The sequence below is a fragment of the Mizuhopecten yessoensis genome, unplaced genomic scaffold (genome assembly GCF_002113885.1).
Source record: "Mizuhopecten yessoensis strain PY_sf001 unplaced genomic scaffold, ASM211388v2 scaffold9507, whole genome shotgun sequence".
Classification (NCBI taxonomy): domain Eukaryota; kingdom Metazoa; phylum Mollusca; class Bivalvia; order Pectinida; family Pectinidae; genus Mizuhopecten; species Mizuhopecten yessoensis.
Genome location: NW_018408082.1, coordinates 12,008 through 30,510, shown reverse-complemented (window position 1 = coordinate 30,510; position 18,503 = coordinate 12,008). Strand labels below are relative to the sequence as shown.

Genomic DNA, 18,503 nt, shown 5'->3' with positions numbered 1-18,503 from the left:
TCTCTACTTATAAAGATATCTAATTATAGAGTGTGGCTCCTCACAGTGCTGGTAAGTACCATGACAATCTCTACTTATAAAGATATCTAATTATAGAATGTGGCTCTTCACAGTGCTGGTAAGTACCATGACAATCTCTACTTATAAAGATATCTAATTTTAGAGTGTGACTTCTAAAAGTACTTGAAAGCACCATGCTGATGTCCTCTACTAGAGATAATTATTTATAGACGGTGGCTCTTTAATTACTGGAACCAAGGCTTTCTCACGTAACATCTTCCCTGGAGTTAGATATACAGGACTTTAACACTGCTGAAATTTCAGGGATTTTTGAAACATTAGGGAAATTAAACAAAACTGTTCAAGTTTCCAGTTCTGAGAGGAATTCTATTTAGAGATGGGGATTTTTCTCTCAAGAGTGACTTTTCCAGAAAACAGTAAAATATTGGACTTAATTTTGTCTCTGAATGGGAACCACATACATAACAGTATTGATGAGATGATGACTATAGGGTCCTATAAATAGTACCAGGTATTTTCCTGTTTTAAGGACAATCAGTGTGTTTTGCAAGTGTAGATTTTCACCCTATGTTGGTCTTTATTCACAGAAGCGAATTTTTCTGGCACCATTTTACAAAGTTGGATTTGCAGACTTCTGGCTGGCTGACCAGCTCAACAGCCTATCTACAGTTCTTCTGGACTTTGAATTTCTCATATGTTTTTATGCATTTGAGGTCGACTGGCTCTCAAATATATGTAAGTAGCACACAGCTAACATCTGTACTGTGTTTATTCGAGTGACACCAGAGCCAATATTTAGTGTAATACTTGTAACCTAATTGTACCACACAGCTAACGTCTGTACTGTGTCGAGTGACACCAGAGCCAATATTTAGTGTAATACTTGTACCCTAATTGTACCACACAGCTAACCTCTGTACTGTGCCGAGTGACACCAGAGCCAATATTTAGTGTACTACTTGTACCCTAATTGTACCACTAAATGGTTCCCTTATACTCTCTTGTTATAAACATTTGATTCAAATTTTCTGTTCTAATTTCAGCTCCTGGAGTGTGTACTATGAATAAGTATGGCATCCGTGCTGTTGTCAGCTGTCTCCCTGCCTGGTTCCGATTTGCACAGTGTCTCCGTCGTTATCGTGACACCAAGCTTGCCTTCCCTCATCTGGTGAACGCTGGGAAATATTCAACGACATTTTTCTCAACAATTTTTTCCACACTGTACAAAGTGCAAATTGGTAAACATACAAAGATTTCTTTTCAGTAACAAATTTGGAAAGATCAGTAAAATCAGATGATAATTTGTCTGTACTCTGCAGGTCTCAGTAATAAGTAGTTATCTGTATATACTCATAGAATTCCTGTCTCACATATACTGTCCTGTTACACCAAACTCACTCCAGTCTCTGATATAATCACCTATTACACCAATCTCACTCCAGTCTCTGATATAATCACCTGTTACACTAATCTCACTCCAGTCTCTGATATAATCACCTATTACACCATACTCACTCCAGTCTCTGATATAATCACCTATTACACCAATCTCACTCCAGTCTCTGATATAATCACCTATTACACCATACTCACTCCAGTCTCTGATATAATCACCTGTTACACCAATCTCACTCCAGTCTCTGATATACTCACCTATTACACCATACTCACTCCACTCTCTGATATAATCACCTGTTACACCAATCTCACTCCAGTCTCTGATATAATCACCTATTACACCAAACTCACTCCAGTCTCTGATATAATCACCTATTACACTATACTCACTCCAGTCTCTGATATAATCACCTGTTACACCAATCTCACTCCAGTCTCTGATATAATCACCTATTACACCATACTCACTCCAGTCTCTGATATAATCACCTGTTACACCAATCTCACTCCAGTCTCTGATATAATCACCTATTACACCATACTCACTCCAGTCTCTGATATAATCACCTGTTACACCAATCTCACCCCAGTCTCTGATATAATCACCTATTACACCAATCTCACTCCAGTCTCTGATATAATCACCTGTTACACCATACTCACTCCAGTCTCTGATATAATCACCTGTTACACCATACTCACTCCAGTCTCTGATATAATTACCTATTACACTGTAATTGTTCTAGTCTCTGATATATTGACCCATTAAACCATACTCATTCCAATCTCCTGATTTTAATAACCTATGGTATTAATTACACCATATTTCCTCACTCCATGACTGGTTTTTTGTTATCAGAACTGTATGGGGAAGAGCAGCGCCAGAACAATGTGTTTTTTTACCTGTGGATTTCGGCAGCGGTCATCAGCACCTGTTACACACTTACCTGGGACATTAAGATGGACTGGGGTCTACTGGACCATAGTGCTGGGGAGAACACTTTCCTGCGGGAGGAGATAGTGTATGCCTACAAGGTACGTTGTAACTATCTCCCGTGTACTCTACTAAAGCTGTTATACTATACAGAGTACGCCTACAAGGTACGTTGTAACTATCTCCCTTGTACTCTACTAAAGCTGTTATACTATACAGAGTACGCCTACAAGGTACGTTGTAACTATCTCCCTTGTACTCTACTAAAGCTGTTATACTATACAGAGTACGCCTACAAGGTACGTTGTAACTATCTCCCTTGTACTCTACTAAAGCTGTTATACTATACAGAGTACGCCTACAAGGTACGTTGTAACTATCTCCCTTGTACTCTACTAAAGCTGTTATACTATACAGAGTACGCCTACAAGGTACGTTGTAACTATCTCCCTTGTACTCTACTAAAGCTGTTATACTATACAGAGTACGCCTACAAGGTACGTTGTAACTATCTCCCTTGTACTCTACTAAAGCTGTTATACTATACAGAGTACGCCTACAAGGTACGTTGTAACTATCTCCCTTGTACTCTACTAAAGCTGTTATACTATACAGAGTACGCCTACAAGGTACGTTGTAACTATCTCCCTTGTACTCTACTAAAGCTGTTATACTATACAGAGTACGCCTACAAGGTACGTTGTAACTATCTCCCTTGTACTCTACTAAAGCTGTTATACTATACAGAGTACGCCTACAAGGTACGTTGTAACTATCTCCCTTGTACTCTACTAAAGCTGTTATACTATACAGAGTACGCCTACAAGGTACGTTGTAACTATCTCCCTTGTACTCTACTAAAGCTGTTATACTATACAGAGTACGCCTACAAGGTACGTTGTAACTATCTCCCTTGTACTCTACTAAAGCTGTTATACTATACAGAGTACGCCTACAAGGTACGTTGTAACTATCTCCCTTGTACTCTACTAAAGCTGTTATACTATACAGAGTACGCCTACAAGGTACGTTGTAACTATCTCCCTTGTACTCTACTAAAGCTGTTATACTATACAGAGTACGCCTACAAGGTACGTTGTAACTATCTCCCTTGTACTCTACTAAAGCTGTTATACTATACAGAGTACGCCTACAAGGTACGTTGTAACTATCTCCCTTGTACTCTACTAAAGCTGTTATACTATACAGAGTACGCCTACAAGGTACGTTGTAACTATCTCCCTTGTACTCTACTAAAGCTGTTATACTATACAGAGTACGCCTACAAGGTACGTTGTAACTATCTCCCTTGTACTCTACTAAAGCTGTTATACTATACAGAGTACGCCTACAAGGTACGTTGTAACTATCTCCCTTGTACTCTACTAAAGCTGTTATACTATACAGAGTACGCCTACAAGGTACGTTGTAACTATCTCCCTTGTACTCTACTAAAGCTGTTATACTATACAGAGTACGCCTACAAGGTACGTTGTAACTATCTCCCTTGTACTCTACTAAAGCTGTTATACTATACAGAGTACGCCTACAAGGTACGTTGTAACTATCTCCCTTGTACTCTACTAAAGCTGTTATACTATACAGAGTACGCCTACAAGGTACGTTGTAACTATCTCCCTTGTACTCTACTAAAGCTGTTATACTATACAGAGTACGCCTACAAGGTACGTTGTAACTATCTCCCTTGTACTCTACTAAAGCTGTTATACTATACAGAGTACGCCTACAAGGTACGTTGTAACTATCTCCCTTGTACTCTACTAAAGCTGTTATACTATACAGAGTACGCCTACAAGGTACGTTGTAACTATCTCCCGTGTACTCTACTAAAGCTGTTATACTATACAGAGTACGCCTACAAGGTACGTTGTAACTATCTCCCGTGTACTCTACTAAAGCTGTTGTACTATACAGAGTAGTTGTAATGCTAAGCTGGTATACGGAGGTTTACTACGACCATTGTAGAGTTATTATGACTGTATTAAGGTTAATAGAGCGGTGTTTTACGGTTTCTAGGACTATGTTTTAGGGTTACTAGGACTATGTTGTAGGATTACTAGCACTATATATTTGGTTACTAGGACTATGTTGTAGGGTTACTAGCACTATATGGTTGGTTACTAGGACTATGTTTAGGATTACTAGCACTATATATTTGGTTACTAGGACTATGTTGTAGGATTACTAGCACTATATGTTTGGTTACTCGGACTATGTTTAGGATTACTAGCACTATATGTTTGGTTACTAGGACTATGTTGAAGGATTACTAGCACTATATGTTTGGTTACTAGGACTATGTTGTAGGGTTACTAGCACTATATATTTGGTTACTAGGACTATGTTTTAGAATTACTAGCACTATATGTTTGGTTACTAGGACTATGTTGAAGGATTACTAGCACTATATGTTTGGTTACTAGGACTATGTTTTAGGATTACTAGCACTATGCATTTGGTTACTAGGACTATGTTTAGGATTACTAGCACTATATATTTGGTTACTAAGACTATGTTTTAGGATTACTAGCACTATATATTTGGGTTACAAGGACTATGTTTTTGGGTTACTGTGACTTTGTGTAAAGTTATTTGACATTGTTTTAGGCTTACTATTATTTTGCGATGGTGGAAGACTTTGTGCTGAGGTTTGCCTGGACATTAACTGTGTCTATAGGAGAGGGAGGATACTTCCCTGGGGAGGCCCTCAAGACATTGCTGGCTTCATTAGAAGTATTTAGGTAAGCAAAGACTGGTCCCCTTGTTACTAAGACTTCTAGCTTCATTTGAGGTGTGGAGATAGGTAAGAATCTGACAGCACTGTTGACCTCGTAAGACTTCCGGCTGCATTTGAGGTGTTGAACTATGCTGATGACCTGTTCCCTGATGGGGTACATGACAGTGTAATATGCTGCTACCCCAGAAATCTCTCCTCATTACATGTCCTACTTACTGCCATCTTCAATCTGAAACTTATGTAAGGGTATAGTTCTGCATTTGACCACTTTTTTTGCCCAGCACAGTTTAAGTTTTTTAACGGGCATTGAATGTGAAAGATGTATTTAAAAAAAATCGTTTTTTCCTTTACTATATTCAGACGATTTGTGTGGAACTTTTTCCGGTTGGAAAATGAACACTTGAACAACTGTGGTCAGTTCCGTGCGGTACGTGACATCTCCATCGCACCCATTGATTCCAATGATCAGACTCAGCTGGAGGACATGATGGATCAGGAAGACGGCGCCTACACCTGTCGTTCTGAGCGTAAACGACTCATGGGCAAGTAAGTACCAGGTCGCATGTTACTGTTACGTATAGTTTGTGCTTACTTCCATTGTTGTCTCACAGATCTACGTAATACAAGTGTATCATTTTTGGTTGTTTTTGTAAAATCATTAATTTTGTTGCTGTGGTTTTTGTGATCAAATACTGAAACAATAACTTAATCACTTTACTCCCCATCTCTGATGTTAAATGTGATTGACGCTCCCATCTACAACACAGTATACACCTTCCTGTAACACTGTATACACCTTCCTGTAACACTGCAAACACCTTCCTGTAACATTGTATACACCTTCCTGTAACACTGTATACACCTTCCTGTAACACAGTATACACCTTCCTGTAACACAGTATACACCTTCCTGTAACACTATATACACCTTCCTGTAACACTGTATACACTTCCTGTAACACTGTATACACCTTCCTGTAACACTGCAAACACCTTCCTGTAACATTGTATACACCTTCCTGTAACACTGTATACACCCTGGGGTACTGTCATGTACTTATCCAGTCCATGACCATATCTCAAATGTCAAATGAGTTTGTATTCCATGGTGTCAAGATTGTCATGAGCGCTGTAGTTTGAAACAGAATCCTAATATGATACATTCCAAATTAACATCATACTGTGACTTATGTACACAGAAACTTGTCATAGCGATGTATCAGAAAGATAGCATTCACTTTGTACAATAGTTTATATCTGCTACAATCAAAAAGTCAAAGTCATTGGCCTGTCTACACTTGCATTTTAGGGTCTGGAACAGGTGTTTTTGTTCTGTAGGTTCATAGCAGTAATGCTGTGATGAAGGAAATTCACTATGTTCCACGAATGGTCTAGTAAAAAACATACACAAGAGAAATGATGTGCATACACATTCTATATTGTATATTTATATTCTAAAACGATTATTATACCTGTACTGTAAAGCAACTAAGAATAAGTAAGTAAATAACACAGAGTGCTATTTTCATTTTGTATGTAATTATTATTAGGTCAAGAAACCATTTGTCATCACTCATGCATCTATATTTCTGAATAGATTTGGATCAAATTTCATAAAACCGTAAGGTTTGTGTTTCAGGCTGTTACAATGAGGGTCCATGTTACCATTTATATTTTTAAGGTGTCAAGGTCAAAGTTGTATTTACAGCCATCTATAGTTCAACAGTACTTCTATGTAGCAGTAAACAGATGTGCACTATCATATGTCCATTAGTAATATTGATGTCAAAGAGGGGAAGTCTATAGAATAAATATTCACTTAAATCTTGTGTTTTGCAAGAATTGGTTTGGTTTACTACAAAATTTAGTTATGTAACGGAAGATTTTTTTTCTTTTCGGTTTTGTTTTTGAGATAATATTTTGGTCAAGGCCTACGTTAATGAATTTCTACATCGGTAGATAAGTTTCAGACTAGAAGTTACAGTTTTAGATGTTATTGGATAAAGCTTTGGATGCTATTCTAATTTTGATAGAGATTTTTTTTCTGTTATATACAATCTGTTTCTTTAATTAACTTATCTAGTCATAGTCATATCCTGCTACTAACAATGTTTTGAACTAAACACTATATTTGGGTACTACTTGTGTCATCTATATTTGGACATCACCCATCATGCAACATCTGAAGTTGATGTCACTATAATAAAAGGAGACATATGATTAAAAGCTTTATCAATTTCAGTAAACATCGGGCTTCAATATCATCAAGTCGTCGCAGCCCCCCTATGAGGTACTTAAAACAGATATCTGTATTTGGGCAGGGTTATTATATACGTTTGTTGAAAGCATGACTGGGACTCCCCTGGAACACAGCTGCATGACTCGACTAGGGGTTAGCTCCATCATAACACGTTAGGTATTAATAATCCAGGACAGAGATGGGGGTTTTTGGCAGGAGAGGTCATAACACAATTCATATCTAAACATTCACTGTTTTTCAGGGGTTTTGTAAGCTCAATAGACTTTAGACTTTGCTTTAACTAAATGCATTAGAAGTTAGAAAAACATGTATTCTTATTTAGTTTTCATACAAGACCTGTTGCTCAAAAAGGTTTTGTGACAAAAGACCAATATCTGATGTGTGTTGTTGTGTTCTGACACATGACTGGGAGCTGCTCCTCCTCAGGAAGGATACCTTGTGTAACCTCTTCTGTATAAGGATGTTAATTACTTTCAGCAAATCATCGACATCATTAGGTCGCCGCCGTTCCTCAGTCGCGTTGCGACTTTTTGATCAGCTGGTGTGGGATTAAATGTGATCACATGGTCAGGTATTACACTTTCAATGTTGCACCCAAATTATATCCACAAATACTGTCCACCATCCATCATTGTCATGATCAGGACCAAACAATTGTTAGCATTGACAGAGATTTATAGGGTTTCCTTTAATGTAAATGTGTTAATTGTGACCACGAGGTGAGTGGCCTTGTGGAAACTTTGATCTCACCGTAAGGCAAGTGCACTTGTGTAACTAAAGACATCACCATGGGGTGAGTGTCCCTGACTTAGTGATGGATGGTTGTACACCGTATATCATCATTACCAAGGAATGCATGTGCATGTAATCACTAGTGCTTTACATAGAACCTGCATGAACCTATTTAGTTTATGAATCCTCTGCTTCACTTAGCATGAACTTGTTACTTTGTTGACACCATGTTGCATGAGTTTAATGTTTTCCTGCTATATTTCTAATGTTTTCCTGCTTAATTCAGCATTGCCTCGTTGCTATCATAGCAACAAAGAAGTGACAACATTTTTAGCTTCGCCGAAATCTTTTTTCTTTCGAGGTGAAAATTTGAAAATCTTCTGAAAGTAAAAGTTACAGTTGTAATTATGTTGTATAAGGGCCTTCTACAGTAACTGGCAACGATGCATCAATAAAAACAGTGCAAACTGAACAGCCTTTTAGACTTTGTATTGCTTATTAACACTGCTCTTTACACTTTGGAGCTATTTACAGGTGATATTTTTCTTTGACAGCAGAGACGATGATTTACTAGGTGGGTATAGACTCTGATCAGGTCTGAGTCACTTTTCAGGGACAATACCTGTAGTTGTTGACACATGCCTAAGGTATCGCATGTGTCTAGGGAATCGAGGATTCTACAAAGTTTGCTTAACGTGGAATTGCAGAAACAAAAGTAGCGACATCTATGTCCTATTATGGACATTCTGCCCTTATATGGAATCTGATATCTCCTAAATGGCACATCATTCACTATTTTTCATTCATAAGCAAATTTTTTGGCAGCGCCCCCGAACATCACATTTCATTCATAAAGTAGTGATACCATTGTGTGGTTAGCCAGCGAATAGGCAGTTTGAAAGTATTCACTTCAATATTTTCTTTATTAGTCAGATGTATGTGAAAAATACAACAATGCATGTATTTTGTATGTATAATACCTGTATTAATTAATTATTAATTATTCTGATTAACTTTCTAAAAGCTCTGCTTGCTGAAATTGTGCTTCTCGCACTTTTCCTCGAAGCAAATGGTTTCCTCTGACCTACTTACTGTAGTGTTCCAACCTAATTACAGTACACAGTTCCCATCTCAATGTTCTGGTCACTAACGTTTTGCTTTATATCACAAAATTACCACTGCAAATAAGCCTGAAATTTTATACCCTGGTCACACATTCACGGATCGTCCCACCAGATCCACTACAGATGGAAACTCACGGATGACCCCGGGATAGTCTATATCCGTGGTCCGCTACAGATGCACCACGGTTTGACTATGGATATATAGGGGCTACATGTAGTTGACAACGGAGAACGATACAGATTGCTACGGTTTCTTATGGTTAAGTATGCAATGACAACGGGGAATGATACAGAATGACATGTGTCATGGTGTATGCACTGCGGATTAACAACAGTACGCTACGATTTTAGTACTGGTTAGAACGGTCTGGCATGGATAAGTAAGCACTCGCACGGAGCGCTACAGTCTTACCAAGGTAAGCAATCCGTGTACAAACTCCCGCCCTACAGACTTACCAAGGTAAGCAATCCGTGTACAAACTCCCGCCCTACAGACTTACCAAGGTAAGCAATCCGTGTACAAACTCCCGCCCTCGCCTGTTCATTCCACAGCTTAATTTTAATTTTAGTACGGGTAAGTACAATTATGTAGTTCCCATTAATAACTGTACCGATCCTTGGCGACTTAAGGATGGGGATGTACTACGAATAAGTATGGATAATTAAGGTTCATTATGGACTACAACGGATTAGTACATTCTACTACGGATCAGTAAGGATGTACTATAGTTGTCTGATCCGTGGTGAATTTTTGAACAAGTTTCGGATACAATACGGACAGCTACGGACCACGAATGATGGCAGATCATATCCGTGCTTAATCCGGCGTCGATCCGTGAATGTGTGACCAGGGTATTACCACTGACCACTTGAATATGACTATTCTTTCTGTCAGAATAAAAAAAACTCTCTCCAAATTATTCTATCCATTTCAGTAGAGTCTATTGTAAGCAACAAAAGATCTACAGGACCAATACATTAACACTAGAAAAGAACTGTAAAGCTAACTATGCTTTGACAACTTTAGCTACCCGTCAGACGGAAAGCAGCCGAGCTGGCTTGATGAGGCCAAAGGTCACCGCCGCGGTTTACCTGTATTCTGCAAAACCAAATCTCCCTTAGTAGAATATTTGACTAACCCGATCAGCCGGATTTGAATGTAGTGGGTCTATTTGTACAGCACTCATATTATGGTATTATGCCGACTGCATCAGCGAGTATCTCGACGTGTGAACTGAATACTCTTGTAAAGATTGCCTGGCCAGGTACGTACTCTGAATCAGTGAAAAAAACATGGTAATTTGTTCCAACATAAACAGTGTGCAATATAGATGAAACTCCAGAATGATATGATGTGACGCCCCCAAACTTGTTTAAAGCAATATTTAGTTTATGTTTAATTACATCTCTGATGCACTGTCACCTTGATGTTGAAATCAATATATTATGTTTTGGGTTCGTTCTGAGCATAGCAAGCTTATTTGATTTTTAGCTCACCTGGCCCGATGGGCCAAGTGAGCTCATGCCGTGGTGGGGCGTCCGTCATCCGTCCGTCATCCGTCTGGCGTCAACTTTTTACTTTAAACAACTTCCTTTGAATAACCAAAATTCCCAGGGTGATGATGTTTTGCCAGAAGGATGCTGGGGTGAAGGGCTTCCAAGTTTGTTCAAATGAATGACTTTCACTCATATTCAAGGTCACATGGGTCAATTGTCTAAAAACCTTTAATCAATTTCTTCTGAATAACCAAAGGTCGCGGGATGGTGATATTTGGCCCGTAACATGATGGGATGAAGGGCTACCAAGTTTGTTCAAATGAATGACCTTGACATTTATTCAAGGTAAAAGGGATCAAAAATGTTAAAAATCTTTAAACAACTTATTCTTAATAACCAAAAGGCCTAGAATGTTGATATCTAGTCAATAGCATGTTTGGATTAAGGGCTACCAAGTTTGTTGAAGTGAATGACCTTGACGTATATTCAAGGTCACAGGGGTTAAATTTGTTTTAAATCTTTAAACAACTTCTTCTGAATAACCATAAGGCCCAGAATGTTGATATTTGGTTGAAGGGTTATCAAATCATTCGAATGATATTGGCCCACTTTCACATTTGGTCAGATTATTATAAACCTTTAAATGACCTAATCCCATTAAACAAAAGGTCTAGGGGAGTGATATTTGGCAAGTTGCATGCTTAGATGAAGGCTATAAAGTTTGTCCAACGTAATGACCTTGTTCTACTTTCAAGGTCACAGGGGTCAAATTTTTAAAAATCTTTTAACAGGTTGGTTTGAACGACTTATAGTCATAAATACTGATATTTAGCCTCTAGCTTTAGTTTAGATCACTTTTAAGGTTACCAGTGTGAAATTAATACCAGGTGAGCGATGCAGGCCCATTGGGCCTCTTGTGTTATTTTCATTTCTTGACTAATGATTTTGTTTGTGTATTACACTGCCCTTGCAATACCTGTCCCCTCTAACATATTTATAAACTCGGTGTTGAACTATTGACACTTTCCCAGCACCAATTAAATGGGTCCCCGACCATGATAGAGACATTTGTATCTGTAAGGTCAGTGGTCTGTAGTAGTAACAGGGCATAAGTGTTAAAGATACAGAAGGTTTTATGAAATACAACTGCAAGAAGTACAATAAATATGACATTGTAATGCCTTCAAATCAGGAACCATTCCGAGACATTTTATCAATAAATGTTAACACATTATAAAACTTTACAAATAATCTGGAAAGAATTAAGGAAATTTATTGATAGAGACCCTTGGGAAAGTACAAGGTGGCTAGCCAAGACAGGTACATGTATCTAACTTAATTTTGTACAATACTATATGGTTCAGATTACATGCGTATCAAAATAAACTGGAATGTGATACCTGTCTGAAAAAATCTGGATCTGCCCCTGGTCAGGTCTAAAGAAAATATAGTAGAAATTGTTGAACATGGAAAGAGTATGACTACCGGTAATAAAAAATGACTGTTAAATATTATAAAAAATAGTTAACTTTGTAACAATGAAAACAACCAAAATATTAAATGATGTATTCTTTTTTGTATTTCAGGCAGCACAGGAAGAATTGAAAGATGTGTATAGATCCATAGAGGCTGTAATTATCAACAACAACTGGATTGAAACTGAAGATATTGTTTTCTGCAATAAAGATTTAATACGTGATCATTAAATGGACTGCATGATTGCCAAACATTGTATACATGCTGTGCAGTTGTGGCCCAATATGGATTCAAAAGTGTCCAACGAATCCATTTTATCACATATGAAGTTTTTTTGATACACTCGGGATACATGATCTCTCATCAAAAATTCAAAATTTTCCTTGAGGGTGACCTCCCTTCTAGTTAAGGCCATATATAGCTCCCTCACATATCCTCCCCACCTAGTCACTTTCCGCATTGGCTGTTGCATTTTGTAACAAAACTATAGTTCATGTTACAAACAATATTAAAATCTGAATATGTTTAAGTTGAAAATTGCTACCTATTTGAAGAAATATATCTAATTGAGGACTGTTATGAAGCATGGGGGACTTTCTGATAAAAAATTATTAGTGAGATGTATTGCCAAGGAGAGCTGGGTAAAAGGTACCCCCACCCTCACCCTGGTCCTAACTGTCCAAGCTCACTGGCATAACTGTCTGTGTATCAAATACTTGTATAAGTACACATACATGCAGTATGTCAGTGTGTAGTCCCATGCACATACTCTTGTGTAACTTACTGAGCATTATTAAACCACAAGAGGCTTGACAATCTGTATATAATATAATAATTTATTCCTGCTTGAAACAAGCTTTCATTGGCTTAAGAATTTCCCCATAACGTAAAAAAAGTGACGTCACCGTTTGTAACGTCGCTTTTGATTAGCTGATACAGCGGCATAATAATAATTTCCAAGAGAAAAGAGTTCATCAATAAAAGTGGATTTCCACAGGGATTGTGTATAGTAGATTAAAGTAAGGTGCTGTAAGTACATATGAAATTTCAGAAAGATCCATCCAGTACTTGAGATATAGCGAGAACAAATTCAAACAAGAGCCCCACCCCTATGCCCCTAGGGGGGGTCATACCCACCAATTATATAAAATTGAGTCCCCTTGACCCAAGGATGCTCCAGACTAAATTAGGATAAAATCCCTTAATCCCAATGGTCGAAGAAGGATTTTAAAGGTTTTACCTCTATTTCTCTTATTGGGCCCCGCCCTTCTGTCCCCTGGGAGACCACACCCACTGCTTATACAAAATTGAGTCCCCTTGGCCCATTAGGATGCTCCAGACTAAATAAGGATAATATCCCTTAATCCCTATGGTAGAAGGATTATAAAGGTTTTACCTCTATTTCCCCTATTGGGCCCCACCCTCAGGTCCCAGGGGGGGCCACACTCACAGTTTATACAAAATTGGTTCCCCTTTACCAAAGGATGCTCCACACCAAACCAATGAACATTCATTGTCAAATTGGTGACTGGACGAGAAAAACATGAACTTTCATGTATATACAGTTGGTAATACATGTTCTATAACAATTCTCCGCATGCACAGTTTCTTTTTTCCGCTAGTATAGTTAAACTTTTTATACTTCTTTGTTTGGTAAGAGGAATCAATTTAAGTTTCATACTGTTACCATTGACATAAACCTACGAAGAAGTTAACTGACATATGACCCATGGCAAAATCCTTTTTGACCATTTGTCACATTTGTGACACACGTGCACTGTATGGTGCTGGTCTGTAGGAAATATGTGTTACACCCTCTACCAATAGGCACTAAGGAGATATTGCAACAGTCATATAAATATACATTTGGAAGTCCACTCTTTATTTATGGCAGAAGCAGAGCAAAAAGCTTCTTGAAGCAGTACTTGTGGTTGGTCCTTGGAGGGAAAACACATTTCAGACTAATGCCAACACAGACATTTAATAAGAATAAATATTCGTTCAAATCAGTTTCAACACATTTGAATGGTGTTTATCCTGCATCTTAACAGACTGTATTGTGTTCTATTTTCCTAAAATGTTATATAATTATAGAAATATTGCAACATGAGGAAAGCATGTGTCTGAGTACTTTGATATAATTTATTCAGTTATAAGCTAACCGTTTTATATTTATAACATGTAGGTTTGTATTAACAGTTGAAATATATCAGTAAAAACATTAACCTAAATGTCATGACTTAAAGGATGAAACTGTATTGTTCTAAGAGTAATATTTCCCCTAAACAGTAACTCTGTCATTCATTGTATTACAGTATAAATAGGAACTTTATTTATTTTACAACATTATGAAACAAGTTATTTCAACTAACATGTATATTAATCATTCTTGTTGACTCGGATGCTAGATTGTGGGGGGTTTAAAATGAGGAAGGCAACCAGATAACCTGGAGTAAACCTGAATGGTTCTGCAGGTGACCCCATACCTTTTTACATCAACTCAGGGAACTGAACCCAAACCACCTTGGTGGAAAGTAATGTGTAATCCACTGAACATCCCTTACCCTATAGTAATGTGTTATCCACTGAACATCCCTTACCCTATAGTAATGTGTTATCCACTGAACATCCCTTACCCTATAGTAATGTGTTATCCACTGAACATCCCTTACCCTATAGTAATGTGTTATCCACTGAACATCCCTTACCCTATAGTAATGTGTTATCCACTGAACATCCCTTACCCTATAGTAATGTGTTATCCACTGAACATCCCTTACCCTATAGTAATGTGTTATCCACTGAACATCCCTTACCCTATAGTAATGTGTTATCCACTGAACATCCCTTACCCTATAGTAATGTGTTATCCACTGAACATCCCTTACCCTATAGTAATGTGTTATCCACTGAACATCCCTTACCCTATAGTAATGTGTTATCCACTGAACATCCCTTACCCTATAGTAATGTGTTATCCACTGAACATCCCTTACCCTATAGTAATGTGTTATCCACTGAACATCCCTTACCCTATAGTAATGTGTTATCCACTGAACATCCCTTACCCTATAGTAATGTGTTATCCACTGAACATCCCTTACCCTATAGTAATGTGTTATCCACTGAACATCCCTTACCCTATAGTAATGTGTTATCCACTGAACATCCCTTACCCTATAGTAATGTGTTATCCACTGAACATCCCTTACCCTATAGTAATGTGTTATCCACTGAACATCCCTTACCCTATAGTAATGTGTTATCCACTGAACATCCCTTACCCTATAGTAATGTGTTATCCACTGAACATCCCTTACCCTATAGTAATGTGTTATCCACTGAACATCCCTTACCCTATAGTAATGTGTTATCCACTGAACATCCCTTACCCTATAGTAATGTGTTATCCACTGAACATCCCTTACCCTATAGTAATGTGTTATCCACTGAACATCCCTTACCCTATAGTAATGTGTTATCCACTGAACATCCCTTACCCTATAGTAATGTGTTATCCACTGAACATCCCTTACCCTATAGTAATGTGTTATCCACTGAACATCCCTTACCCTATAGTAATGTGTTATCCACTGAACATCCCTTACCCTATAGTAATGTGTTATCCACTGAACATCCCTTACCCTATAGTAATGTGTTATCCACTGAACATCCCTTACCCTATAGTAATGTGTTATCCACTGAACATCCCTTACCCTATAGTAATGTGTTATCCACTGAACATCCCTTACCCTATAGTAATGTGTTATCCACTGAACATCCCTTACCCTATAGTAATGTGTTATCCACTGAACATCCCTTACCCTATAGTAATGTGTTATCCACTGAACATCCCTTACCCTATAGTAATGTGTTATCCACTGAACATCCCTTACCCTATAGTAATGTGTTATCCACTGAACATCCCTTACCCTATAGTAATGTGTTATCCACTGAACATCCCTTACCCTATAGTAATGTGTTATCCACTGAACATCCCTTACCCTATAGTAATGTGTTATCCACTGAACATCCCTTACCCTATAGTAATGTGTTATCCACTGAACATCCCTTACCCTATAGTAATGTGTTATCCACTGAACATCCCTTACCCTATAGTAATGTGTTATCCACTGAACATCCCTTACCCTATAGTAATGTGTTATCCACTGAACATCCCTTACCCTATAGTAATGTGTTATCCACTGAACATCCCTTACCCTATAGTAATGTGTTATCCACTGAACATCCCTTACCCTATAGTAATGTGTTATCCACTGAACATCCCTTACCCTATAGTAATGTGTTATCCACTGAACATCCCTTACCCTATAGTAATGTGTTATCCACTGAACATCCCTTACCCTATAGTAATGTGTTATCCACTGAACATCCCTTACCCTATAGTAATGTGTTATCCACTGAACATCCCTTACCCTATAGTAATGTGTTATCCACTGAACATCCCTTACCCTATAGTAATGTGTTATCCACTGAACATCCCTTACCCTATAGTAATGTGTTATCCACTGAACATCCCTTACCCTATAGTAATGTGTTATCCACTGAACATCCCTTACCCTATAGTAATGTGTTATCCACTGAACATCCCTTACCCTATAGTAATGTGTTATCCACTGAACATCCCTTACCCTATAGTAATGTGTTATCCACTGAACATCCCTTACCCTATAGTAATGTGTTATCCACTGAACATCCCTTACCCTATAGTAATGTGTTATCCACTGAACACCCCTTACCCTATAGGGAGGATCCACCACAATAGTGTCAGTGTTCTGCCCATGAGTCTTTGAGAACAGGTTAGATTAATAGTGACATCCATGTTTTGTATCATGTTTAAATCTTAGTCTGCCTATTTTATTGTTAGTCACGTCACAGCTTGCCTGTGGTATGTATGTTTGTGTGGGCAGGCTTACATTCCTTGGTCTCCTTACGGGAGTGGATTATTTACTTAACACATCAAAAAAAATACATATCTTCTTTACATTTAATGCCATGTTGATATTGCTTTCTGTGAATTCATGTGACTGCTTCCGTTAATAATTATGGTGTGGAGTACACCTCTGTGTAGGTGCACTGGCTGTCTGGTAGTGGCAGCTAGGGCAACAGACAGGACACTCAGTTTGCGATACCAAAAATCAGATTAGAAATGATCAGTTTTCCTATGTATCTTTAATATCTAACACTGTGATAGTTGGGAATCACTTGTAGGTTTTATTAAATATTGATCATTAGGAAGAGTGTTAACTCTGTATTCTTTGTATTTTTTAAGGAGCTCTAAAAAGGACAAGGGAGCACTCTGGGTATTTGGTGATGAGACCATGGAGAAGATCCCTTGGAAATACAAGGGGGTGTGATACCTTATGAAAGGTCCAAGGAAATACAAGGTGGTGTGATACCTTATTGGAAAGAGAGGTGGTACTTCATTGATGACCCATGGAGGAGAACAACAAAAGGGGAGTAACTGTACCAAATCCTGTCCCAAAATTATATTTTAACATAGCCAGAAAGGAGAAAATCCTTATCCTGTGATGTCAGAATGATCTTGTTCACTGGAGACCTTCTAGATACCTTGTGATGTCAGAATGATCTTGTTCTGTATAGATCTTACCAGAATGGACCAGATCTTAGGATACCATGTGATGTCCAGCATATCCGTGTATATAATTAAGAATGTTTGATGTTCTTAATTGTTCTAGTGTTCAGCTAAACAGATAAATTGTATGTCATCTTGTCATTTTATATTTTTGTACTTACCCTAGAGATTGATAAGACGATGACTGGTAGAAGAAATGATCCTTTATTTGTTGATTATTAGAGATATTCATGAAGCCATATGTAGTGTTTTAGATGTCTATACATGGATATGTATACATTTGTAACTTGTACTTATTTTGTATACACTAATGGAAGTTATGTTCTGTTTCATCTTGTACATGTATAACTATCCATTCCATAGGATTAATAGAATTATACACGGAGATATAATGCACAGGGACTTGTGTGTTATAAATTACACATTGATGTTTAAGGCATAATTTATATCGGTGTAAACATGTACATCAATGTGAACACCTCAAGTTATACCTTAAAGCATAATTTATATTTTTGTACACATGTACATGTAAGGCATAACTTGTGGTGTTCACATTGATGTACATGTGTACAAAAATATAAATTATGCTTTAACCATGAATGTGAACACCACAAGTTATGCCTTACATGTACATGTGTATACAAATATAAATTATGCTTTAAGGTATAACTTGTGTTCACATTGAT

At 37.8% G+C, this 18,503-nt stretch overlaps 1 protein-coding gene across 1 annotated transcript in view; it reads left to right on the top strand.

Moving 5' to 3' along the window:
* The window catches only part of LOC110458249 (xenotropic and polytropic retrovirus receptor 1-like), a 32,358-nt gene extending 14,080 nt beyond the window's left edge, over positions 1-18,278 (top strand). The window contains exons 7-14 of the mRNA XM_021509861.1: positions 16-51; positions 609-756; positions 1,065-1,259; positions 2,279-2,454; positions 4,982-5,115; positions 5,472-5,657; positions 7,354-7,401; positions 17,494-18,278. Of these exons, the coding sequence (XP_021365536.1) occupies positions 16-51; positions 609-756; positions 1,065-1,259; positions 2,279-2,454; positions 4,982-5,115; positions 5,472-5,657; positions 7,354-7,401; positions 17,494-17,578 (1,008 nt within the window). The 3' untranslated portion in view covers positions 17,579-18,278. The remainder of the gene's footprint in view (positions 1-15; positions 52-608; positions 757-1,064; positions 1,260-2,278; positions 2,455-4,981; positions 5,116-5,471; positions 5,658-7,353; positions 7,402-17,493) is intronic.
* The last annotated feature ends 225 nt before the right edge of the window (positions 18,279-18,503 follow it).